Genomic DNA, 25,607 nt, shown 5'->3' on the forward strand with positions numbered 1-25,607 from the left:
ATGTTAGTTTTAAATATTGCTATTCCCTGAGAAACCCAGGAAAGATATTTTCGAAGAGTTTTACCGTTTTTTAAAAGTGGAAGTATTTATTTACAAAATGAATCGACGCTTTAAAAATAAAACAAATAACATGATAACAATTAGGCTTAATATAATTAAGAATATAATTGGAGTCATTAGACTATCCGCGGATTGCATTCCTGTTAAATAATCATTGTTTTGCCCTAGTTTTGCGATCTCCTCACCCAATAAATTTTTGATTAAATTTATCTCGTGTTCTGAAACAAACAAATATGAGACTTTGTAGTTGAACTAAATGTATATAAATACCTTCATTTTCCAGTATGGTTACGTCTATTATAGAAGATTTCCTTTCCTCGGCGTTATTTTGCTTCGTCGGTGCAAGCCACTTAAATTGTTCACAATTATTGTCCTGTGAACGAGATTTTATAATACTTTGCGATATCCTAAGGGGTAATGGTGCTCTCTCTAATTTGTGAAATTCAGTTATACGATTTAGATTCTGCAATAAACTTGATTTGTGCGAGTTTATTGCAAAATCTAAAAACGTTATTAGCAGCCAGTAGCAAGCCTTCTCCAGATGCGTGGAGTCGAGGCAGTTGGAGTCCCCATATACGGCAATACGTCCTTCATTCTTAGTTTCATGATTATTGCTTTTCGCAAAACTGATACTTCGTTGCTTCGTTCGCAGTAGCAAAACCCGGTTCTTAAATGTGGAGTAATCTGTGGGTATAGCCTCTGCCAAATTGCTTTCCGCATTGACCACGATTTCCTCGTTGCTTTGAATACTGTTCGCCTTGGTTTGGAACATACCAAAAATAGGTACATCTAGTTTTGCTACCTTGCTGGGTGTTTTAGAATTAATAATCTGGAAAAGGCAAAGTTGTATTCTGTGGAAACTAAAAAGGATTATATTAAATTTACCGAAAGTCCTTGGTCATTCAGTTTTGTGCCCACTATAATATCTCCTGGATTCATTGGAAACTTAACAATTGTGGCTCCACTAGCATAGTACATTGAATGGTCGCCCAGTTTGAAATGTCCCTCACCGACAAAATCGCCAAAAGCAATTCCAAATGGCTTCAATAAATCATTCAAGGCTGGAATATTTGCGCCACCAGTGTCGGGTGTCCACCATTGTCGGGTGTTCTCGTCAAAGAATTTAATTTTTTTCATCACAGTGGTGTTATACCAGTCTCCGAATACGACGACATTCAAGCCTCTTTTATACACGTTTTCCTGTAAAGCGTTTATTTCCTCGTCGCCAAACCCTCTCTCAGGGTCAACAATCAATAACGCGCCATAATCCGAGGCATTGAAGCAGGTGAAGGGTTCTCGCAAAACATCAATGTAGTAGCCAACATTTCGTAAATGTGTATACATGTCCCTAAAGTTTGTGTGTATATGGTCTGCCCTCCAGTCCAGAGGATCTAGTTTAACTTTGAGATCATCTCGTGGAATATAGCGCGGTGGATACCTTAGGCTGTGGTACTGATCCCATAAAATCCTCTTGTTTCTTGGCGGTTTTGGAGTAACCTTTATTGTTAAAGGAAAGTCGACTTCTGTAACATGAGTTTCGTTGGTGGTCTGTTTAAAGCTTTCCAAAACTAGGGTGATACTTCCTTTACAAACACCTTCAAAGTTTTCTCCTTCCTTTTTTACAGCTGGTAAACAAAAATTGTTTGGTATAGAATGGCTTAGCACTTTCATATCAATATGTACCCCATATATCCTTTATATAGCGTTTGCTATTTTCATACTCACCAATAAAAACTGACATCCAACCGGTCCACGGCCAAACGATAGGCGAAACTTGTGCAGATACTTGAAGAAACTGACCTTGGTTTTCGAAATCGGGAATCCATTTAGGGATGCCAACTATATGACTTGTGACAGAGATACCATTGAGTATGGTAACGTTTGCAATAGCGACGGAGCTTCCATAGTACAGAGGTTGGGAGCTATAAGGCCACATATAGTTTTGGGTGAAGTCAAGGTATGCCGGAATAAGGGTTATCTTTGGTTTGTATGACAGCAATAGCTGCATACTCTTCAGCAAATTCAGTTTTCCAGCTCCCTGCTCAAACATGTTATAATGCGGCAGTTTCTCGGCACCTTCAATGAGTACCTGCTTAAGAGATGCTGGGTTTATGTAGTCGATTTTCTGAAATGCACCGCTTATAAGCAGTGCAGCAGCCCCTGCAACAACTGGAGAGGACACGGATGTTCCAGAGAGTCGTCTGCACCCCTTGCGCACATCACTGCCTTCCACTTGACTTCCGTACGTGACAATATCGAGTCCCATACGTCCGTAGCCTAAGGGAAGTTCCCACGTTGTCATTCCTCTCGAACTAAACTTGGCGATTTTATCATCAAACTGAATGCCACCAACGCCAACTACATCGCTCTGATCGCCAGGATTGTTTAGCGTGCCGTACAAGGGACCATCATTTCCTGCTGCCGATATCATTATGACATTATTAGCCGACAGTTCCAACACCTTTTCAACGAACGGCGAGTCCATAAAGTCGGGACCCCCAATGCTAAGGTTGAGAATGTTTATTTTCCTATATATCGCGTAGTTGAATGCATCCAGGAACCAGGAAGTGTAAGAAACCTGCCGATGTAGGGCTAATTAGATTGGCTTAGTTAATTTCAGTTCTACGTTTGCTCACTTGGGAGTTCGTAAAAACTTTAAATATGTAAAGATCGGCGTCGGGAGCGAAGCCTAGGCATTCCCTGGAAGAAGCGATTACCCCGGCGACGAAGGTGCCATGACTGACTCTGTCGTCAAGTGACTTTTCATTCGTCCAGTTTGTTCGTTCCTTTACATTTCGAAAGTGTGGATGGTTTTTGGTTAGGCCAGTGTCGAAAATGGCCACTTTAACTCCCTTGCCTGTGATACCCAGCTTCCAAAGGATGTTGGCGTGGAGTACGGAGCACAATTGTCGGTGGCGATCGTTGTTTGGGTTTCTGTTCCTTAGCACTCCTTGGGGATGGCGGTGAATATACGTTAGGTTGCTATAGGCGTCATAGTTTAGGATCCTTCGTACGCTTCGCTGGGGAACTACTGCCTTTACTGATGGGTGAGTCTGAAGCCTTTCTATAATAAACTCTGATGATGATTCATAACCGTCGCAAACTCGTAAGATATCAAAATCACTTGGATATTGCCAAGCCAAATTTAGACGGGGAACAATTCTCCAGTTCGTTACCTAAAAATGGAAAGGGATATAAAAGAGCTTGTGAAAAGTGTTTAAAACTTTAAAAAGGTACTTTTCTGTCAGAAAAGATGCGTTTGTGTCTTTCAAAAGAAGCAGGCTCAATCCGTTTGAAATAAACAGGAGAATAGACATTTAAGGTATAAATATAACCATTTGAATACAAACTTACGTTTGAACCAAGAAGTTTTGCTGCGATGTAGGATTCTCGGACCGGGGCAAAGTATTTTGAATGGAAGTGAACGATGAACTCATTTGGAACAACGGCTGTTTTAAAGGCGTCGAGGCTGCAAATTGCGCTTATTATAAATAAGAAAGTAAACACATTCATTTAACTTTGCGAAAGGAATAATTTTTACGAAAAGTTCAACAGGCTTCGTCTGTGTAGAAAAATAAATAAACAAACCGTAATCAGCTGTTAGCATGAACGAAAACGTTTATATGAAAAATACCATGAAATTCGGAAATGGGAGATACTAACCTGTAAACGTGTAAGAAATAAGATTCATTTCAAAAACTTATATTTTTACCCCATAGAATATTAATGCAACAACATTCAGTTACTTTTAACAAAAAAAAAAAAACGTTTACGTTAGTTTAGTTCGAACATGTTTTGTATGTTTGGTGTATCAGCAATGTTTATTCCCACATTCCTGCACATTGAAGTTCTGGTCACACTGCGTCTCGTCCGGCAAAGTTTTTAATCAAGTTTAAGTAAGATATGAAAAGCTAATTAAAATAGATCAGGAACTGCGAACCAGCGGAGTCTCTGCATTTCAACAATAAGTGATTTATAATTCCTTTGCAAAAGAAATGCGAATAGTTAACTGGGGCGTTCAGTAGTAGGTTTTACACCTTAGAAAAAATTATTGCAATTCGGTTATACTTAAAGCGGCATATTCACAGGTACCGAAAACACAAAGTCTAGGCGCCAAAATTGCCGTATTTTCTATTTTTTAGGGCACTTCAATTCAAGTTGTACAGTCAATTCACTTGCCATTTGCCTTCGGGTAATGTATTGAGTTGTCCAACATCATAGAACTACTCACTACTCTTTATTTAAATTTATTCGGAACCCATTTTAATTGCATTTGAAAAGTATATTCGCCTACGAATACCTGCTAACCAATATTTCTATCCTACAAATAACTTGCATGAAAACTCCACATAAGAACTGATAACACCAGCGAAGCAATATAATCATCGGCTAGCTGCTAGCTCGATTTATCATATACTAATAAGTTAATCAAACAGAAGCATTTACTTTAAAGAAGATCTAAATATGAAATGTAAAGAGTTATCAACAACGAGTTAGTTATATTAATGGAACTTTGTCGAAAGGCTTCATTCATAAATTTGCGTATTTTTCAATCGCAGATTGAGGCCCTATCATGGAGGAGCTGTGCAACAATTCCGGACACTCGGCTACTTCCAGCAGTGGCAGCAACTCGTCGATATCGGCCAAAACCGCGCTAAGTGAATGCTCTGCTGCTTGGATAAATTACTTGAGCGCCTTGAACAACCTATGTACTGCCGGCTCCAAATTGGCGCACTCTATTGCAGTTTTGGAACAGTGGTCGTTGAGCGAAAAGCCGTTGTTCAATAATTATACAACGACTTATTTAACCAATTCATGGAACGACTTGGCAAGGTAAGGCAATTGACCTATTTACATACTTAAGATATACTTAAAGATATTTGTCTACACTAGAGCAACAACCGTGGCCACAGGAACAGTCAAGACCCACATGCTGGCCTTGCTGCAGGATTTCGTCACCATATCATCCATGGACCAGACCTCCAGTACCGACTTGGATCAAAAGCGGCTCAGGGAGCACAACGAACTGATTGTGTTAGAGAATGCACAGGCTGTAATCAACATTCAGCACCAGTTCTGTGCAGCCAGCTATGATGCCTTTTCGTCCCTAACTTGCTGCTTTGTTTGCCAATCGCCAGTTGGATTTCCACATGAACAGGACTGCAGTGTTATGAAGCAGCGGTACATCACGATTAATTATCCAATTTGAACTTAACAATTAATTTTTTCATTTTTTGAAAGCAATCAATACGACCAACGATCTCAAACACCTTCGCCCAATTTATGTGGGCCGAGTACAAAGATGGATTCATCCAGGGGAAACTCATTAACTGATCAACGCCCAATTGCCACTGCAATTTCAGAAACAGGTTGCTTTAGATATTCGAACTTTTATGTCCTTATATAAAAGGCAATTTCCTTTCACTTAAGCCGACCAGCCCAGAGGTCCCTCGCCTCAACTGAACTTTTGCGATGCCAATCCTATGCAGGCCATTTTCGAGCATACACGAGGTCCCTTGCCAAACCCCGGCCAATTACTGTCCATGAAGATTCCATTTCACCGGAACGTCAAGTCGTCCTTAAGTTTTCCATTATTTCCCCTGAACGGTCAGCGTCGATGGTCGGAAGCAGCTGCTGCCGAGGTGATCGATGGCATCTCCACGGATCCCGAAAGCCAAATGAGGAGGTGGTCAATGCCATGGGAAGCATCTAAGACTGATAGGAACACTGTCACATGGAACCAAACCAGGATAATGCCAATGAACACTTTGAAAACCTCTTGCTACAAGATGTCTAGCTCGGAACGATATACTTCCCACTCCGGTATTCCCTCAAATCATTATAATTTCATTTTAAAATCTAAAACCTATTTGCTGCAGATGGAAACTGGCCCCTGGCTTCAACCAGTCAAGATGGGCTGTTAGAAGCTATTCAACTACTATCCATCAAACCCACCACCGTCCCACAAATGAGTACTCAGCCCTCAATTTTGTCGACTTCTCCGGATGGAGCATCACTTGACTAAATTTCATCTAAACTGAAACGAAAATAAAAATAAATATCAAGCATATTATACATTAAAATAATCTCAACCACTCAATTAATTTCTTTATTTTCTGGGTTTATAGAGGTTATTGCGCGACGTTGGATATAAAACACACCACTTGGGGGCCAAAGAACCCGTATCCACAAAAATATGTTATCTACTAGTAAAATGATTTATTCGTGCTTTTTAAGTTTGTTATGTATAATGCCATTCATTATTAGTAGGTAGATCTTACACGCTTAATTTAAAGTAAATCTTTTTTATCGAAATTATAACACTAATGAGATATTCTCTATTTCTTACGATTAAGAACACTTATAATTAAAATAAAAGATACTTTATGTTTATCATTATGTCCATAATACGTTCCAAATTTTACGGATATTGCGCACATACTTGTACGTATAAACTTACAAAATAATTATTAATATAATTACTACTTTCAATATATCCCGGTTTAAAAGATTAATTTTGTATCATACATTTGTTTTATTTTTTGTTAATTTTATTAAGACTATTAATATGTTAATGTTTGATTATGTATCTAAGGATTTCTCTAATAATATGGAGTTTTAGTATTCGTTTAAGATGTGTTAGTTTAAACTAATAGAGGAATCGTCCTACATCTTCTTTAAACTTAGAAATTATTTAACTAAACTCTTTAATTCAGGAAAAGTGAAGACAGCAATCATACATTTAAAAAGTGAATTAAAATATTTTTTGTTAAACAATATTGCACAATATTATATATGAATATATTTTCTGTTTGTAAATTTAATTATAATTAACATAAACAATCCCACTACACAGACTAATTTAAGAAACTGAGGAAGTTTCTCTTCCAGACCGATGGTTCTTATTACATAATTATTTAAAGTTCTATATTTAATTTTTAAGTTCCTTTTATTCTACAATCGTTGAACGATATTGCAATATGTATTTATGTATTTTATGATTACAGGAGGGTATATACTGTATTCCTTAAAGTTTCTATATGAAGTTGGTAAGCTTTTTTCAGCTTTGAATTTTAATGGTGATCTATAATGTTGTGAATGTTCTTTAGGTTTTGCATATATCCACTACCAATAATGGGAGAAAAATAGTGGTTCCATTTAACAAAGGGGTTCAATTTACAATAAAATACAAATTTTTTTTCCTTTCAGGTGAACTGGTTTTTGTACCACGATGAATGAATTCCCAAATCGGACGAGAATTATAAAGGTTAGCTAGTAAACTATCCAACTCAGAAATGAATAAAATGAATGTGTACCCAACATGGGAGATATAGGGATATGCATCGTATAAACGTGGTATATGTTTTAATCTGCTTTGAGATATTAACTCCGCCAATCAGAATATGTTTGAAACTACGAGTACTTGTGCTTATGTACATATGTATATCTTTGTGCCAATATACGAATTTTTCGTATGTACTATTCGATTTAATTCGCCGATCGTATTTGGATAAGTGTATTCTAATCAATGACCTACTCTTGCATCTATTATTTCTTATCAATCAGCTGCTCGTTCAGGCTGACTTATTATATCATTTCGAGAGAGTAATTATGATATAATCCGGTACTCAGTTCATGGATCGGGCAAATGGGATGCTGAGCTTAACAATTTTCCCAGATTCATTTCCTTCTTTAAAACACTAAGGCTAACGTTATTTGGATTTGGATGAGATACCAAAATAATTTTAAATGATTAAACACAATTGTTTCATAACTCCAAAATATTCATACATGACTCTAGTACATAATGCAAACCGAATAAATTGATTGATGATTTGTTGTTCTGATAACAAATCACTCTTTTGGTAATATTTGTGAAAAAAAATAATAAAAAGTTAAGATCCGTTTCTTATCTTAAACCATTGCGGAAGTACATTCATTAATTTTCTATTGAGAGAAGTATTCTATTAAGATTTTAATACATTTAATACGATTTCTTAATGTACATACATGTAAATTTAATTATTTGCTAAAGTTTTAGTAAGGCACCATTTAAATTATATTTGCAAATAAACCCTACTACTTGTTGTTCCTTAAACACTAATGATGGGATAGAGTACTAAAATAAATGCAGACAAAATTATTCCGGAGACAGTTGGAGATATTCTAATATTGCTTGAAATGCCCATTTTGTATTCCATGTCGATATCTAGGAGTAGATCATGATTTCGCGTGTAGAACTGGTGGATATCGCTTATCTAGAGGAAGTTTACAAGGATGTTTAAAGGACACACCTATACCAAAGAACCATTTACGCACCTCGTTCCATCCGTATTTGTTTTTAGCCTGAACAATCGCTTCATAGACAGCGTTGTGTTCCAAGTTTTTGACGAGATACGACATTAGAAAGTGGGATCCATCAGTTCTGATTGGCGTTGGCTTGATATGATACTCGTGCCATTTGCCAGGGTGCTGGTAGGTTTCATTCATCTGGAATGATAATAGAGTGATTTTTAACAGCTAATAAGTATTATCTAATTACTTAACTTACCAACAAACGGCGATACAACAGCTTAATCTCATCAAGCGGCGGTATTGACTCAATTGTCCACGTCAAGTTGTAGTGATCTAGGAATCCACTCAACGCGGGAGATATGAAGTCAGCAGGACCAGGTCGTCCAGACACTTCAATATACTTTTTTGTTCTCCCCAAAGCATTATCCGCAACACAGCTATAATTTCCGAAATCCGTTGGCTGGAAGTTCCGGATAATCAGGCTGTACCTATCATCTCGTGGATACATAGATCTCCGATCGGTAGCATCAAGTAGAAATGAGTTCTGGTACCACAGCATCTTAGAAGAGTAATTTTTTTTTTTAATTTTACAATTAATATAAGTCTAAGCAGTATAATTGCGTATTTGTACTTACTTCTGAGTTTACATCTCCATGAACTATGCAAACGAGCTCCACATCGTATCCCTCAGATGCGTGGACCCAAGATTTCTCTACCGTTATTTCGGGGGGCGCTATAAGAAATATGTTATTATTAAAAATTAAAATCGTTAATGGCTTAGCTGTGGAGTATGCTGCTTACAGAGAATGGTCAACTGAATGTCCATGGATACGCGATCTTTAACCCCGTTGTCGGCTGAGCATTGATATGTGCCTGCGTGGTGCCTGTCCACGTTTTCCAATATGAGTGTAGAGCTATCCGACAGGTGTGTTGGCCCGGAAAACACATCCTTCTTGAACCAAAATATGGTGGGCACCGGGTTACCAGACGCCTTGCATTCCAGGGTGACGGTGCTTCCCTTCCGGGCAGTCACTTGGCCGTTATGAGGCAGAGCCCTCAGGGTGGGCGGAACTATAGGGATACATCCAGCATGGGCAAATACTCTCAAGGTACAGAATGAAATATAAATTACCCAAGATTTCCACCGTGTGAACTTGGTCACGGTTCTCCTGATCTCCCAGCTGGCATATATAATCTCCAGCGTCTTGAGTCTTTACTCCATTGATCTGCAAGTTATAGTCGCCCACTATCTTAAAGCGCTGATCCCTTGTTATTTTCAAATGTCCGGCTGTGAGCACGGATGAGCCCTTTCGCCACAGGAGCACAAAGGAGCCGAGGTTCTGTACTTTGCAGGGCAGCTCGATGGTCTCCCCCACGATGACCTTGTACAAGTGACCTCTGGATAAGAACTTTGGCGCCGTTGTGGGAGGGTCATTCTCTGGCAATATGAAGGAGCCGCCTGAAATGAGGTTCGCATTGGTGTCATATTTGAAATTTTGTTCTTTAAAATCATCGTCTCTGCGATTGTGTTTTTAGCAATATTACCGAATAATTTTCATAAGAGTGTTTTAAATATTTATTTTCCCCTTAACCATACTTACCGATCAAGGAAAGTGAAAAAGAAAAGAGGTAGAGTACAAGTGTCCAGTATTTCCTTGTATAGGTAGTCTGTAATGAATATTCAAATAAAATATATTAGTGCTGTCGATTTAATGCAAACTTCTAGTAAGAACTACTAAAATGTATTCATATAAAATGTTATAGCTTTTTATGCTACTATTTTTATTTTTTATTAAATATGTTTTAATGTGAAATTAAACTAACAAAGCGTTTAGTAAGGAATCTCTATATATAATTATAACAATATTAATTACAATATATAAAGATAATTTTTCACTTAATGGGATCACGTTTTCTAACGGTTAATATACAGATTGTTTCGATTTATAGTTATTTATTTAATAAATTATTAAATTTCAAAATAAATTAAATTTTTCAGAGATTTAAAAGTTCTCTTTTCCATTTTTTTTAATTCTTGGGTGACCGCCAATGTGTGATCGATATACACATGAAATAAATACAAAATAAAAAAGAATGCCTGAGCTGTGGTGGTAACACAGATGAGTTTCACAAATATATTGTAACGTAAAGAAAATATATATATTCGTATTAGAAAATAACCGTCACCTGCGCTTAAGAATGCGAACTTTCTTCTATATAAATATTATTTCCAAAATACTTGATCGAATACAATAAATATACCCAATATATTATATAACAAATATTATTTTAATTTATTCATATTTTTGTTTATGGTTATCTTAATGATAATCTGTAAGCTTTAAAAGTACAAGTATATTACTTTGTTTTTTAACTCTGACGCCCTTGCCAGGCAATGAGTTTTGGATCTAATTTTATTATAACTTTTCAAATCATAATACGAATAAAATAAATAAATAAATAATAAATAATATATTTTAAAAAATCATCATTCTGTTCAAAAATATATATCATCAAAGTGAATTAAGCCTGAATCGTGAGATACATCGAGATAATCGTTTCAGTTTGGGTAAAAAACCAGGTGATGGAATATTTCATTTTGAATCTAAGATATTAATCAGTCCTTAACATATTTTAAGCTCAGTAAAATTGATATTAGACGAGAAGAGACAAACAACGAAATCAGTTTTCGTCCTTTAATTCAGAAAAACCGGTTATTTGAATGCGCCAACTCGCTTTTGATCGTTTCACGTACTTAACAAGAGTACGCATTTTAGTTCCACAATTTTAATGTTGAATTTTTGAGTACGCTTAAAATAAAAACTGTTTGTAATTAAGCAAATTTAAAATTAAATTTTTATTAAGGACAATAAAGCTTTTAAAGGTAAACTAGTTAGCCCGCCCCAATTTTCGTTAATTGTGAATCTCAACAAACTGCTTAATACTACAATATACACTATATAATTGAAAGGATTCGTATATATGTATGTACCTATGATACAAGTTACATCTGTTATTATAGGCGAACATACACATAGGCGAACTAAACGAATTGGAAACTAATATATATAATATAATATAATATACTTTGTATATTGTATGTATTAGTTAGTCTGTATTTTGCATTATTATTTTTTCAGACTTATCACGAATACATAAGTGTGTCTATATAAATAGGCGGTATATATACACGCACATACATAATATATGTATCTTATTTCAAGCATTAAACAATCGTATCTCATAGATTGCAGCATTTCTAGTGGTTGATCAACCAATATATACATATCTATATCCTTTTCCGAGGCAAGAAAAACTTTCTTTCTTTTTGTTCCACACTTTTTATAATTTCTAATGTGCAGCACCCATTTTCATCCTTACCATTTTAATATGTATGTATGGCTTGCAATTATTTCGTTTTTCCTCTGATAAATTAAGACGTTCTTTGCTTTGAGTTGCCCTTTGAAATACTGCCGATTCACTTGCACAGACCACTTAATTGTTTATCAGATTAATATCATTTTTCCAGGTTTCTTATAAAATAGTCTCGAATTTAAGACTGGCGAGTATAATTGTATTTATCCTTAAAAGTTCCATTAATTGAGCGCATGCTCAGTGCAACATTATTTTGTGTCAAAAGCTTTCCCGAGCTTTAAACGCAGAGCAGTGTCACAAGGCAAACTTCGTCTTTGCGCATTTACTGATTCTAAAAGACACCACTCTAAATCTGCTTTAAAAATGTAAAAGTTGGTTAAAAACTTAAATCTATCAAATTGTTACTGATGCTAAAATGTCGAAGTAGGAAGTACTCATAGCCGCGTTAGAAATTATGAAACAAGTGGAAATAATAATGAAAATATTTTACAGGTTTGACGTACGTATTTTCGAATACTCGGATGTCGAAACAACTTCGTAGTTATTTTATACGAAATAAGTGCTCATTCATTAAAACTAGTCTGATTTTTTAACTATCAATTATTTTATTGGGTTACTAATAAATCATTGATAACATTTGCAATGAATATTGTGAATGGCGCATTTATGGTTCATTGTTGTTTAAATTAATATCTTTATATCATGTACTGAAAAAAACTAAAAATTTTAATTCGATATTCTTATCGATAAATATTACTTTTAAAATACTTTCCCAAAGCGCAGATATCGGCTTTTATTGATGAAGTTGATACCGAACGGCCATCCCTAATTCGAGATAATGCAGTATTGTCAATTTACGTGTAATAATAATGCATCGTTGAAGAACAGCCGATAATGTTTCTGTTTCTGTTTCTGTAAGAATAGTTACCCTTTTCCCGCCAGATATACTGACTCTTGTTGTCCGCAGTCTCTGGTTGTTGTTATCGCTTGTGTTGGTGGCAGTACTCTCTTTCCTTTTCCTGAGGCAATGGTTGCTTGGCCGGAAGAATAAGTTGCACACATCGTCGGAAAATGGCATCAACGTGGGCATTTTTCACCCGTATTGCAACGCGGGTGGCGGCGGAGAACGCGTCTTGTGGTGCGCCGTGAGAGCACTACAGGTAATATTGGAAAAACTGCAAAACCTACATTCACATGCATTCATACGTGTCTTGTTGATCGATCACCAGCTGAAAGAATAGTTATCATTAGAATGAGTTAATTACCTTCGGCTAAAAACTAGAAGAAATGACATATAATAATGCATGGGAGTAGTTCCTCAACAGGGTGCTAACTTTTCATTCTGTTTGCCTTTGGGTATCCATGTATGTAAATTACATGTGAATACTATAGCTAGAGAGCCAATTATTTTGATCTACTTGTTTTGTATTTTCTGGCCACTTTACTAATCCTTTATATTTGATATTGTAATTAAAAGGAAAAGTACCAGAACGCCAGGATGGTAATCTACACAGGCGACATAGACGCTTCTCCCAATTCCATACTGCAAAAGGCCAAGAATGTCTTCAACATTGCCGTCGATAGTGACAATGTGAAGTTCGTCTTCCTGAAGCAACGCCACTGGATCGAGGCCAAGAACTATCCTCATTTCACTCTGCTGGGCCAGAGCATTGGATCGATGGTCGTGGGTCTGGAGGCACTCTGCAGGTTTCCGCCCGACATCTACATCGACACCATGGGATACGCCTTTACGTATCCTCTGTTCCGCTACTTGGCCCAGTCCAAGGTGGGCTGCTATGTTCACTATCCGGTTATTAGCACCGATATGCTGAAGAGGGTTCAGCAGCGACAGATGTCGCACAACAACAAGAAGTACGTGGCGAGGAACCCCTTTCTCACCTGGACTAAGCTTGCCTACTACCGCCTCTTCTCAAGAGTGAGTGTTCAAATTCGAATTAGTCAATGCACAGCTGTATACCAATTTACCCTTTTTTCAGATGTACAAGTGGGTTGGCTGTTGTGCTGAGACTATCATGGTGAACTCCTCGTGGACCGAGAATCATATTCTGCAACTGTGGGATGTGCCCTTCAAAACACACCGGGTTTACCCTCCGTGCGAGGTTAGTCACCTAAAGAGCCTTCAGCACACGGAAAAAGGCGACGAATTCATCATACTGTCTGTCGGACAGTTCCGCCCGGAGAAAGACCATCCCCTCCAGCTGCAAGCCATATACGAGCTCCGAACTCTCTTGGCCCAAGACGAGGCCCTTTGGAACCAAATTAAGTTGGTTATTGTGGGCTCCTGCCGAAATGAAGATGACTACGAGCGGTTGAAAAACATGCAGGACCTGACAAAGCATCTGTCGCTAGAAAACAATGTGCAATTTAGTGTGAATGTCCCTTACGAAGACCTTCTTAAGTTGTATCAAACTGCCCACATTGGCATTCACACTATGTGGAACGAACATTTTGGCATCGGCATCGTCGAGTCCATGGCTGCTGGCCTTATAATGGTGGCCCACAAGTCAGGGGGTCCTTTGCTTGACATTGTCGAAACTTCCGCGGGAAGTCAGAACGGATTCCTGGCTACTGACGCCGTTGAATACGCAGAAAACATATTAAATATTATTGTTAACAACTCAGAAATGAACGGCATTCGAAACGCAGCCAGGTAACTAGATAAACATTTACAGTTTGCACACTTTAATATATTTTGGTTCGCTTTTAGGGCCTCCGTGGAACGGTTTTCTGAGCAAGAGTTTGAAAAAAACTTTCTTCGAGCTGTTTCAACGCTATTTACCAACAATTAAAAAATAATAGTACGCCCGCACCTAAATAAATATGCAAAGCCCAAAAATCTCCAACTGAATACATTTATTATACTCTACAACATATTTAGAGCGATTTTATCGTACATATCGCATCGCTTTCCTTAAGATTTACCTAATGCATTTTTAAAGCATAAGGTGATTTCGGTTTGATCGACTTAACAGAATCGGGAATAATCTCTGAGATTTTGTACCAAATTCGCCATCGTGTTGTAAAATTTTATTTATTTCCTTTGGAGTTTTAAATCATTTTTCTGCCAATAAAGTTAAGAAATTGCCTAATAAGATCCTTAGTTTCTATGCATCATAAAACAAAATCGTGTAACTAATGGCTTTAAACTAACTCACTATGCTAGCTTTAAGAGAAAATCGCATAGAGCAACAGGAATATCTCATGACGGCTGTCTTTCTTCTGTCATTCGCCAGCCAGGCTAGCCAAAAGCTCCTCATCTATCCCATCCGCCGATGGTGTACCCGCCGTGCTGCTAAGATTGAGCAGTCCTTCATTGCCAGACTGCGAAGGAGGCACCGGCGGCTTCGCTTCCGGCTCCGTCAGTCCAGTAGAGCTGGCAATAGGTCCTAATATCGAAGATGATGTTCCCGCTAAAGCCGGTTCTGAACTGCCACTTGGCGTGCTGCGTCCACTGGTTGTATTGCCTCCGCTTCCTCTCTGCGATAACTTTGGGATCTGGAATTTGTTGTGGAGCCCCTTGATGAAGCCTTCCATGCTTGCGGCCATTGTCGGAGAAGCGTATTGGAGGATGGTCATCATATCCGTGTGGTGATCGAATCGCGGCGGTGGCTGCGACATTGAGCCGCTAAGGGCCGGCGATACCGACCCCGAAGATCCGCTGCCTCCTCCCGAAGCGGAGCCTAACTTTCGCTGCCCGCTGCCTCCTCCACTGCTGCCGCTAGCCAAGGCTCCCATGCTGGGACGCCGCCTGGGGGCATTGTGCTCTTGGAAGGAGTTAGTGCTGTTGCTCTTAGTCAGCGGAATTCCGCCACCTGATCCCGACCCACTGAGCTTGCTGCTGAGATTGCCCGAGGAGTTTGCCTTCTGGAAGAAATGCTTGCTGGATGATGCCGTGGCGGACGAGACCGCTGCGGTGGCCTTCTTGGAAGCGGGTCCGCTGTTAACGCCCGGCTTGAGTCCGGTATGCTGCTTCTTCGTGGATCCAGTGGACCCAGCGAAGCTCGTGGCGCCGCTGCTGCTGCTCTTTGCCTTCGCTTGGAGGCCAGAGGAGGAACTAGAGCCGGAGCCGGTGCCGGAGCTCTTGCTGCTTCCCGTCTTGTTGATGGTCAGCTTGAGGCCCTCTTGGCTGCTGGGCTTCACCATGTATTCCGTGGAGGCTCCGGCCGGATTGATGCTCCCGGCGGAGTCGCTGCTGCCCCCGCTGGTGGTTAAGCAGCTACTAGTTGGCGCTGCTCCCGGCTGTGGCTGCTGCTGCAGAATTGTTGCTGTTGCCAGCGTTGCTGCTGCCGCTGCTCCCGCTGTTTCCTGCCCCTGACCCACTACCGCTGAGACTGGAGACACCAATGACGCTGCCGAGCCCGCTGCCACTGTTGTTGTTGGTGCCGGAATTGTTGGCGCTAAAGCTGCCGTCGACGTCATCAAACTAACCTGACAAAGTAAGCATGTGGTTGTGTGTGTGTTAGGGACCAAAGAAACCAAAAATAAACCAGAAAAGAAATTATAACAATCAAAAAGGGGAACATCACGTGTAGCAAAAGAAAAAATTGTGGGATTTCACAACCATTGGTAGTGTAGGAAGGGAATACAAACAGGAAGAAAGAAGAATGGACCCCGTTAATAATTAGCTTTATAGTTAAGTCGGATACGAAATATATTTTTGAGGAGAAAATGTATGAGGCAAACGCTTGTGGAGCTACTTTCAAAGTGTACATCATAAGCACATTAAACACTAATTTTAAACGTAGTAAATATTTAAGTGAGAAGGAACTCTTGTAACTAAATCTAGAAAAGGGGAAACAATCAAATTATAATACTCGTAGAGTCAAGATGCCAAGCACTACTAATTTACACATTATTTACTGATGTTCTTAACAAAGCTTAAAAGTCATATGCATACACATTCTTATAAATCCAGCAATACTGTAGACACTATAAACTTGGTGAACCAGTACGCCATGGTTTTCTACATGCCACATGCTGGCCAAACAACTATACAAATCAAACAGATTAACTAATAATAAAAACATACGTTCTCAATGCAGAAAAAGAGGTTTAAGCTGGTGTTTTGGGGATAAGCCCCATTACCATACGAGTTTTGGGTTTGGTCGAAAATAAAACGGATGCAGCAGTATATATGACAAATAATTGAATCATATGTATTTACAAAAATTAGAAAAGGCAAAACGAAACACTAACAAAAATAATAATCATAGTACTAAATATAATCATTTTCAACTACAGCAGAGGTAGGCAAATTACAAATCGTTTTATAGCTAAAGTAAATACAGCATTTGCATTAGTTTAAAGATAGGTTCGCTCTGAGTTTGATTCTGCATTGGTTAGGAGAGGTGGCAGAGAGTCAACTACGTGTTAGGCTTCCAGTGGGAGATGCTGGGGGTGGGTTGGTGTGGTGTGGAGTGGAGCACTTATAATGAAAACGGACTTACCGCACCTCCCGCCATGCCCTTGCGCAGGGCACTCAGCTCCAGTCCGGAGGCCCCCGCTCCAGCGCCAGCTCCTGCTCCCACCACCACTGCGGCTGCACCAGATGCTCCCGCTCCCGACGGGGCCGCATAGCTACCCAGTCCCCCGCCCGCCGCCAGATGCGAAAGACTGGCGACTGACTTCATCTGCTGTTGTGAGGATTTCAGGGCAGCTACTGCAGCAGCCACACTTGCCGGTGAAATACCTCCGCCAGATGCGACACCTGCAGTTGCCGAGGATGATGTGGAACTGGAACCGGATGCCGAAGAGGTTTTCTCCTTCTTTAAACTCTGGCTGCTGCTGATAGATCCGCTCGAGCTCGCTAATGGAGGAATTGGAGGTGGTGGAGGCGGAGCTCCAACGCTGGCAAATGACCTCACCAGGCCAGTAGCTCCGCTGGATCCTGAGGAGGCGGATGGTCCCGAAGATGTGTTACCCACAGCTGACGAGGACTTATCGCCCTTGGGACTTAAGATGGTGGCAGCTGTAGCTGCACTTTTAAGCGTTGACATGCTCGGCTTTCCGGAAGAGCCGTGTTTGGGTGAGTGTGTGCCAAACGGCGACTTCGGGCTGTTGGAGGCGGTGTTGTGCTTGGGACTGCTATACACGGGAGAGTGCTTGGGGCTGGGACGGGCAGTCGGCACTCCGGCCATTAGACCCTGTCCACCGCCACCAGCTTTGGGTGACGACGAGGGAGAGGAAAACTTGCGAACCACTCCACCAGTTGCGGAAGCATCTGCGCCACCTGCAGGCGAGTTTTGCCTAGAATAGATCTTCTCCGGCGGTCCCATGGGCGAATCGTCGCGCTTTTTCTTGCGCTTCTTTTCCTTCTGCGTATCTGAAGAGCCGCTGCTGGCTGAAGACGACATGGAGCTGCCAGAACCACTACAACCGGACGTAGACGAACTACTTGTGCTACTTTCGTGGGGACGCTTTGCGGCCACACCTACTCCAGCTGAAGCAGCGGTACTTTTTTTGGTTGAGTCCTTACTGGGATCCTTGCCAGTTATTGGGGTAATAGTTATAGTCGTGGGAGTGGCACTGGATGAGGCTGTAACACCTCCTCCGGCTATAGCCGCCTGGGCATTCAATGGAATAATTTCGATACCACCCGTTCGCTGTACCTCGACCCCGGACACTCCCCCAGCTGATCCAGACTTTCCATCTCCTGGGATGGGGGTGATGCTGACGCAATGCTTCAAATTTGGAGTCTTGTCCTTCCAGATATTTTTGTACTTGTCAGCAATGTCATGGTCACTCGTCTTGGCGGAGCCGGATGAGCTGGAGCTGCCGCTGACCGTGGTGCCACTGGCCGAACTACCAGACTGTGGATCGGTTTCCCGCTTAAGATTGATCAAACCCGCTATGGCCGCTGCTGCCGAAGTAGAAGCGGCAAAAGCATCCGCTAGAGATCGCGACTTCGCATCCATTTTAAGGTTGTTAATGTTGGCGAAGCCACCTCCGGGTAGGCTTCCATCGGAAGGCGTCGGCGTATCCATTGAAAACTGGCTAAAGTTATTGCCTACTCCTGAGACAGGTCCACCACCACTCATGCCTCCACCTCCGATTGCTCCAGAACCAGATCCAGGTCCAATCGCGCCATGCAGTTTGAATTCGTGCTCCTCATCCCAGCACTTAAGCAACTTGTAGATTACCATCGGAATGGATACCACTTTGCGCGCGGTGCGGGTTAACTTCTGGGACAGCAGCTCGTATTCGTTGGTCAGACAGTAAACGCTGCACGTGGGCTGACCATCCTCAAGCAGAAAATCCACAGTGGCCAGCGACTCTTCGTACGGGTGCTGCAGCTCAACCGTGATTTGATTAAATGAAACGGCGGTTACCTCCAGTATCACAGTGCTGTCCATATCTGGGACGAATGAGCATAAAAAAAATATTATTATCATAAAACAGGAATGTGGGGGGAAGTGGAGCACCCAACTCACCATTATACTGCTTCTGCTGCTCACGAACACAGCTTGCGAGCAGGGTGTAGAAGAGAGCTTGTTTCTTGAGGAACGCCACGATTCGCGGAACCTGGGCGGGTTCAGTGAAGGGCAGTGATGACACCAGAGTTCCCTGCAGTTTGCGGTTGTCGGTAAAGAAATAGCAGTGCGTCTCTTTAGGTAAATTCACATACAGGCCGCGCTGTGTGTTCTTAATGGCCTGCTTCGATGCAGTTTGTACTATGAGATTAAGCACTGTGGTGGGCGGACCAGGAGGAGTGGCAACTGAGTCTAGACCGGGCAGACCGAGAGCCTTTAGTGATTCCAGGCAAACAGGCATGGGTTTGTTCAGCCGAAGCACAAACGTGGCCGGCATCAGCAGCGAGTTGTTCTGGTTAAGTTGGGCATAGGTGGGAACCTCCAACCCCGTTTGGGCATCGCGGACCAAAGTCACCGTTGGCAAAGTCTGCAGTTTGTTGGCTGATGAGCCTTCGAGATTGATAGTGGCACTCAGTCCGTAGCTGCTTCGCATTACCTGGTCGATGGTGAAATCGCCGCTGGCCAGTTTGGGATCCCCTTCGGGAAGGTGGAGCGGCGGGCAGAAATAAGTAAGCCTCATAGGATGGCCACCGCGACGGGGCAGCACAAGACCCACCGATGAACTTGTCATAAGTGAGTAGCTGTCTCCGGAGTGACCTTGCAGGTGCAGTTGGTATAGGCTCTGGATATCCGTCTCCATGGCCTGAAGCGCTACAAACGCCTTCTTTTTCACCTTGGGCTCGGCATTCAGCTGGTAAATGGAGGACAGACCCTCGAGTTGAACCGTAAAGTCTGCAAAGTCGCCAGACTTGAGGCAGGCCACTAGCTCGCTGGACTGTTGCTCGATCTTGCACTCGTGGTGCACCTTGACGTCCGACAGACTGCCGGCGGCGTCCAGCAGGATCTCTACGTAGAACATGTCCGTTGATATGAAGAGAAGCTGCTGGTCCTCCATGAACTTGAGGCCCAACTGGCGCGAGAGGCTCTCCAAACGCTCCACAAGGCCGTGGCGTGACGTGACCTTGATGTAGTGCTGCAACTTGTCCAGCGCCGACTGCAGCGTGGCCTTGCACAGGGGGTCCAGAGGGTAGTGCTTCTCGATAAAGTACATACGCACCGACTTCTTGATCTCCTCGTAGCTCTTTGGCTTGTTCCGGTACTTGGCCCGCAGCTTCTCCATCATGGTTTCCTGCTGGATCTGCTTGTTCTTTTCCTCGATGCTGGGAATGTGGCTGCCGAAGCCTGTGCAGATTTGTGTCAGTGGTGCTCCGGACATCTTAGTTATGGGGGTATATATTAGTACTTACCAGTCCCCGAGGACTTTGCATTGGATCCGCTCATATCTATGCGTTCCTAAGTAAACTGTATTTACTTAATGATGCTGTGGCATTTTTGACAAAGAATTGCGGCAAATGAAAAAGTTCTCGATCTAAATAGCTCAGAACCTTTTTTCTATGCCTTCATCATGGCAAAAAAATTTCAACGCCAAAACAACAAAATGGCTGATCCTTCACAGTGGCTGGTCACGCTATAATAAAATACTGGAATATAAAACGGAACTATGATATTTCCACTGCGTCATTTGATATTCGATGTATTCTGATTCAAAGCTTGTATCAATTGCCTGTTCAATTATGTATGTTATATTTTTTAGTATGAGGGGTAAATATAATGAAGCAATTAACATCTATATTCTATACATCCTTCTGGTACTTTTACATTCTATTTTTTATGATGTAATTGTGCCTCATTTCCTACTCGAATTTTCTCTTAAGCTACAAGGGTATTGTAATGAACAGAAAAGCTCAAACATTCTTTCGTTAAAAAATAAATTACAGGCCTCATAATTTAATACCGATGATTTAATATTTATTTAAAATTTCCAATGATTTCTAAATGTCTTATTGGCATAAAGTTTAATTTGGGGTTTCTGTTCCAAGAAACCGAAAATGATTATTTAAAGTTTCTTGAGATTTGAAAGAAACTATAATCCTATAAAAATAAATATCAGCTAAAAAAAACTTTAAGGACTAATCAAATAAGTAAACAAATACAGCTTACGACTTAAACAAATTTTATTTCGCTAAATTCATGATAAGTCTTAAGCGTTCCTCTCTTCCTCGTACTTACCTAAACTACGACAGATATACGGATTATATTGAATATAGGTTTGGTCCGACAAATCAAAAGTAGTCATAACCTTTACTAAAGGTAGATGTTATATTTCATAGAAAATTGCAAAAGCTTAAATTCAAATTTTATTAAACATTTAAAGTATTTCAAATTTCTGTTTTCTCTAAATTATTTTGGTATATTTATTATCATCAAAGTGCAGAGCGATATTTGTATGCATGCGCGGTCACATTGAGCGTAAATGATAAATATTTGTTATTAAAGTGTTTCGGAACCAAAGGTTAACAATTCAGCCACATGACGTCCATTGCGGGAGGCCACGGCGAGGCGAATCCAAACAGCTCCTGGCTGAGTGCCCGGGGATTTTGGCTAGCATACCTCCTGGGCCTGCTGTCGGTGCACCTGCTCTTCTTATCAGTGCCCTTCGTTAGCATTCCATGGGCCTGGACGGCTACCAACCTGCTTCACAATGCAGTGAGTGCTCATGGCGCCGTTGAGGAGTCAGTCCTTATCCTAATCCCTCTTGCCAGGCCCACCTGTACTTTCTGCACGTCATCAAGGGCGCTCCCTGGCTGAGCACGGAGAACGATCCCAGCCGGCGTTGGACGCACTGGGAACAGATCGATGACGGGGTACAGATGACCACAACGCGCAAGTTCCTCACAGCTGTTCCCATTGTTCTGTAAGTGAATACGTACTGAAAGTCGGCCAATATAGGTGGGTTTTTATTTAAAAAAATTAAAACTAAATGAAGACTTAAATTCTAAACTTGTTTTAATGTTGATCAAAGTATTTCAATAAATACTTTTTATGTACTGCAGTTTAATTGAACTAGTAATGTAATTGCTACCATATAATGCCTAACATAGAAACTCATGAAATAATTGATTTTTTTATAGTTTCCTACTTACCTGTCTGTACACCCGAAACAACACGGAACACTTTATCCCAAACTTTATATCCCTGGTGGTCGTCACGCTTCCCAAGCTGCCGCAGTTCCACGGCGTGCGGCTGTTCAACATTAACAAGTACTAGCTCCTGTGAGAACGGGCCGCATTTATTTTGTTTAATGAAAATGTACATACAAACTTATATTGATGGCACAGCTCTTGCTCAAAAATGTAAATATTGCTAAATAAAATATTTATCAAATTAAATAATTCTAAAAATCGCGTTTCGATTTTTATTGCATAAATAATTATTGATCATGGAAACTACAAATCATCTAAAAGATGTATTTGGGGGCCAGCACATGAGATATTTTATAACCCATTATGTCAGACGATTAAGTAGAACCATGATGTAGTTCTTTAGCCCAAAGGATTAAACTTGATCAATCGCTGTACACAGAAGTCTTCGTAGTGACGAAAAGCACAGTGAGTGGGGTGCGTAAGTATAGTACATATATAAGCCGAAAGATTGAAAACATGAAAGAAAAACCCGTTAACTGATTTTTTCTGTTAAATATTCTTAAATATAATCATACAACATACAAAAGTACTGCTATCAACTTAAGTGGCGAAAAATGATTATAGACATACTATACAGATACAATGCAAACACTCGCCGCAAACAAGCAAACAACAACAAACAAAAAGCTTTTTCTGTTTTATGAGCTCTCGAGAAAGTCGCGCCCCTGAAAAACTATTCTAAATTCCAGTCAAGTGGCGATTACAGGACAGCTTATCTCTCATTATTGTGGGCGGTAAAATGCGGGGGATGGGCAATCGACTTCTGACAAGCTGATTGCCCGGTTTGACTTTGAGGGAGAAGCTCGCGACCCGAACGACTTTGGCAATTCATAATAACAGAGGTGTGCCGGATCGGAGTATGCCTGATACCCAGGCAGTTGCTGTCAGCCGTTTCAAGGGGAAGGAACGACACCGAGACGCGCCGAGATGTCGATTACCCTAGAGGAGGAAATCTTCGGCTTGGCCGTGAATCCGTTCACCAAGTCGCCCGAAATGGTGCGCCGGTACACGCTTAAGAACTCCAAGGGCATGACCGTGTCAGTGATCCAACTGGGGGCCATCATCCAGAGCGTCTGCTTGCCGGACGCCTACAAGAAGGTGGATGATGTGTGCCTCGGCTTCGACGACATCGCCAGTTACTTGGCCAACAAGGGAGCCTACATCGGTGGGACCCTCGGACGAGTGGCCAACCGGGTGGCCAATGGCGAGTATACGTTTAACGACACGAAAGTCTCGGTGACAAAAAATATCCAGGTAAATATTTCACAAGTGACCGATTTTTGAATACTATTTGAGATGAGGATTTTTGACACTTGTTTTGGCAAGAGAACTTAGTGTTAGAAGTTTTTTGATTGGTATACTTGTTGTACTTGTACTTGTTGTAAAGTATCAGGTAGAGGAAAGCGATTCCGACCCTATAAGTGGATTTGCAATCAAGGTCACTTGCCAAGTCGACCTGGTTTATTAGTTGAGATAAGGCATGCATATTATAGTGACGAATACAAATACATATATTCAAGTTTGTCTCAGATGAAAAAAGACCCGATATCGGCTGTGCTCAGCGTACTCGGCGACACAATCATTCTTATTTTTTTTTTTTTTTTTTACTTTGCTTTTATTTATTGAATCTTCTTGTATAAGAACTAACAATAAGTTTAAAAATCTTAACTATAACAAGTATTTTTTGAACAGTTGTATTATTTTTCCAACTGTTCTATGTTTAAACGGCCCTAATAATTTATTCGCTGGGTTGGTAGGTCCTTTCGCCGGAGACGGGAACGGCTGCTGAGCTGGATTAGACCTCGCGCTAGGTGGTTGGGGTGCGTGTGAAGCTTGCTATGGTATTTTTCCTTAAGTAATCCTTAAGTTAATCATTCTTATGAGAAGAATACTTTTTGATTTCGACACGAAAAAGAGGCTGAAAAAGATTCGATTTTAGCTAGATTTTGAGATCAAAATTCTCAAATCGAGACCTTTGAGAACGGGGGTTTCTTTAAGTGATTGATATTTATAGTATTTATACAAATGTATAGTATTTCTAGTTTAAGCAAATATAGAATATGAAATATAGCAATCGATCAATTTCAGGACAAATTCCAGCTGCACGGTGGCTTCATTGGATTCGATAGCGTCATATGGGAGGTGGTACAGAAGTCGGCCGAGGGAGTGATATTTCGGCACGTATCGCCACACGGACACGAGGGCTATCCGGGCAAACTGACGTGCCTCATCACCTACCAGCTGGACAACGAGAATCGGTTGTGGGTCAGGTACGAGGCCACCACAGATCGCTCCACCATGGTCAACCTCTCGAGCCATGCCTACTTCAACTTGGCGGGGCACGGATCCGGAGCGAAGGGTCTTTCAGAGCACACGGTGGAGATTGCGTCCGATCAGATCGTGGACACGGACGAGCTGCAGATTCCCACGGGGAAGCTAGTCGACGTCAAGGACACCGTCTTTGATCTCAGGCTGCCGGTTCTGATGCGCGACCGACTCATGCAGTTCGAAAATCGTCAGATCAAGGGCTACGACAACTGCTTCGTGGTCAACGGAGGGCGTGTGCAAAAAAGTGTAGCCAAGGTGGCCAAGATCGTGCATCCGCCATCCTGCCGGGTACTGGAGGTTTGGACCGACCAGCCCGGTATGCAGTTCTACACCGCGAACAATCTTACCTCGATAGTGGGCAAAAATTGCACTAAATATGAGAAGCACGGCTCCTTTTGCGTGGAGACGGAGAAGTTCCCCGATGCAATGAACCACCCGGAGTTCCCTTCGATCAGCCTCGAGCCGAACGAGAAGTATCGGCACGATGTCCTCTACTGGTTTAAGGTCGAGGAGTCCTGGAAGTGCTGTTGCAACAACGATCCATAAGTGTCGTCGTGATCTCTCGTCAATAAAGTCCAACCCCCAAGTACTTGATGTTTTGTTTAGCTACTCGTATTTAAAATAAGTAGGAAATCATTATATTAAAACAGCAGAATAAACTGGATAATAGTGATAATAGACATATGTGTAACTCAAGACTCCTTCCCTGCGTTTCAAGTGCTAACTTTGTGGACAGAAGAGGGCGTGGCTTCCAAGATCTGGAATCCCTAATCTGTTCAGATCTCTATGGTTATATCAAATCGTTTTTTAGTCCTGCGTTAAGAACATGCTAAATTCTAAATTCTTCTGAGTACTCGGTTATTCTTACTAACAAACGAAACTACGAATATTTTTTAGCTTGACTAGCAGGCATAACTACGATTTACAAAATGTAACGGCTTACGTTTTGAAACCC

The 25,607-nt window shown here is 41.1% G+C and overlaps 7 protein-coding genes and 1 non-coding gene across 13 annotated transcripts, besides 1 other annotated feature; 4 read left to right on the forward strand and 4 right to left on the reverse strand.

Annotated features, from left to right (window-relative positions):
* Positions 1-62: 62 nt before the first annotated feature.
* S1P (Site-1 protease) lies at positions 63-3,642 on the reverse strand. The gene is made up of 6 exons (NM_141080.3): positions 3,415-3,642; positions 2,697-3,236; positions 1,786-2,638; positions 946-1,685; positions 331-889; positions 63-278 (listed from the first exon to the last, which is right to left on the reverse strand). The coding sequence occupies exons 1-6, from the start codon at positions 3,571-3,573 to the stop codon at positions 91-93; spliced, it is 3,039 nt and encodes a 1,012-aa protein (NP_649337.2). The 5' UTR covers positions 3,574-3,642; the 3' UTR covers positions 63-90.
* A 246-nt stretch (positions 3,643-3,888) lies between these two features.
* CG11307 (uncharacterized protein) lies at positions 3,889-6,139 on the forward strand. Of its 2 annotated transcripts, none has more exons than NM_001170019.2 (6): positions 3,889-3,956; positions 4,620-4,893; positions 4,954-5,241; positions 5,302-5,429; positions 5,491-5,883; positions 5,940-6,139. In NM_001170019.2, exons 2-6 carry the CDS (start codon positions 4,634-4,636, stop codon positions 6,083-6,085), a joined length of 1,215 nt encoding a protein of 404 aa, NP_001163490.1. In that variant the 5' UTR covers positions 3,889-3,956; positions 4,620-4,633; the 3' UTR covers positions 6,086-6,139. The 2 variants fall into 2 exon arrangements, with proteins under 2 accessions (NP_001163490.1, NP_730667.3); NM_168928.3 differs by having other exon boundaries at positions 3,937-4,148.
* A 126-nt stretch (positions 6,140-6,265) lies between these two features.
* CG7166 (uncharacterized protein) lies at positions 6,266-11,913 on the reverse strand. Of its 2 annotated transcripts, none has more exons than NM_141082.2 (8): positions 11,737-11,913; positions 9,957-10,023; positions 9,488-9,814; positions 9,157-9,426; positions 8,991-9,088; positions 8,612-8,914; positions 8,380-8,550; positions 6,266-8,318 (listed from the first exon to the last, which is right to left on the reverse strand). In NM_141082.2, exons 1-8 carry the CDS (start codon positions 11,737-11,739, stop codon positions 8,154-8,156), a joined length of 1,404 nt encoding a protein of 467 aa, NP_649339.2. In that variant the 5' UTR covers positions 11,740-11,913; the 3' UTR covers positions 6,266-8,153. The 2 variants fall into 2 exon arrangements, with proteins under 2 accessions (NP_649339.2, NP_001262181.1); NM_001275252.1 differs by having other exon boundaries at positions 7,659-8,318.
* Positions 11,914-12,071: 158 nt separating this feature from the next.
* Positions 12,072-14,837, forward strand: Alg11 (ALG11, alpha-1,2-mannosyltransferase). 2 transcript variants are annotated; one of them, NM_001275253.2, is made up of 6 exons: positions 12,072-12,229; positions 12,514-12,644; positions 12,698-12,890; positions 13,208-13,666; positions 13,728-14,401; positions 14,459-14,837. In NM_001275253.2, the coding sequence occupies exons 2-6, from the start codon at positions 12,625-12,627 to the stop codon at positions 14,538-14,540; spliced, it is 1,428 nt and encodes a 475-aa protein (NP_001262182.1). In that variant the 5' UTR covers positions 12,072-12,229; positions 12,514-12,624; the 3' UTR covers positions 14,541-14,837. The 2 variants fall into 2 exon arrangements, with proteins under 2 accessions (NP_001262182.1, NP_649340.1); NM_141083.3 differs by lacking the exon at positions 12,072-12,229 and having other exon boundaries at positions 12,532-12,644; positions 14,459-14,582.
* MED1 (Mediator complex subunit 1) lies at positions 14,591-20,712 on the reverse strand. Of its 3 annotated transcripts, none has more exons than NM_001275254.1 (4): positions 20,528-20,712; positions 19,182-20,462; positions 17,199-19,105; positions 14,591-16,174 (listed from the first exon to the last, which is right to left on the reverse strand). In NM_001275254.1, the coding sequence occupies exons 1-4, from the start codon at positions 20,559-20,561 to the stop codon at positions 15,971-15,973; spliced, it is 3,426 nt and encodes a 1,141-aa protein (NP_001262183.1). In that variant the 5' UTR covers positions 20,562-20,712; the 3' UTR covers positions 14,591-15,970. The 3 variants fall into 3 exon arrangements, with proteins under 3 accessions (NP_001262183.1, NP_649341.1, NP_001189153.1); NM_141084.3 differs by having other exon boundaries at positions 14,591-16,179; NM_001202224.2 differs by lacking the exon at positions 14,591-16,174 and having other exon boundaries at positions 16,387-19,105.
* Positions 20,713-21,570: 858 nt separating this feature from the next.
* ORMDL (Orosomucoid 1-like) lies at positions 21,571-22,517 on the forward strand. Its single transcript, NM_168929.2, has 3 exons — positions 21,571-21,827; positions 21,884-22,035; positions 22,253-22,517. Exons 1-3 carry the CDS (start codon positions 21,651-21,653, stop codon positions 22,386-22,388), a joined length of 465 nt encoding a protein of 154 aa, NP_730669.1. The 5' UTR covers positions 21,571-21,650; the 3' UTR covers positions 22,389-22,517.
* A 391-nt stretch (positions 22,518-22,908) lies between these two features.
* Positions 22,909-23,580, reverse strand: asRNA:CR45955 (antisense RNA:CR45955). Its single transcript, NR_133294.1, has one exon.
* On the forward strand, positions 23,213-25,326 carry CG32444 (uncharacterized protein). Its single transcript, NM_168930.2, has 2 exons — positions 23,213-23,578; positions 24,413-25,326. The coding sequence occupies exons 1-2, from the start codon at positions 23,252-23,254 to the stop codon at positions 25,196-25,198; spliced, it is 1,113 nt and encodes a 370-aa protein (NP_730670.1). The 5' UTR covers positions 23,213-23,251; the 3' UTR covers positions 25,199-25,326.
* Positions 23,913-24,181: a mobile genetic element.
* Positions 25,327-25,607: the final 281 nt, after the last annotated feature.

Source organism: Drosophila melanogaster, chromosome 3L, assembly GCF_000001215.4.
Source record: "Drosophila melanogaster chromosome 3L".
Lineage (NCBI taxonomy): Eukaryota > Metazoa > Arthropoda > Insecta > Diptera > Drosophilidae > Drosophila > Drosophila melanogaster.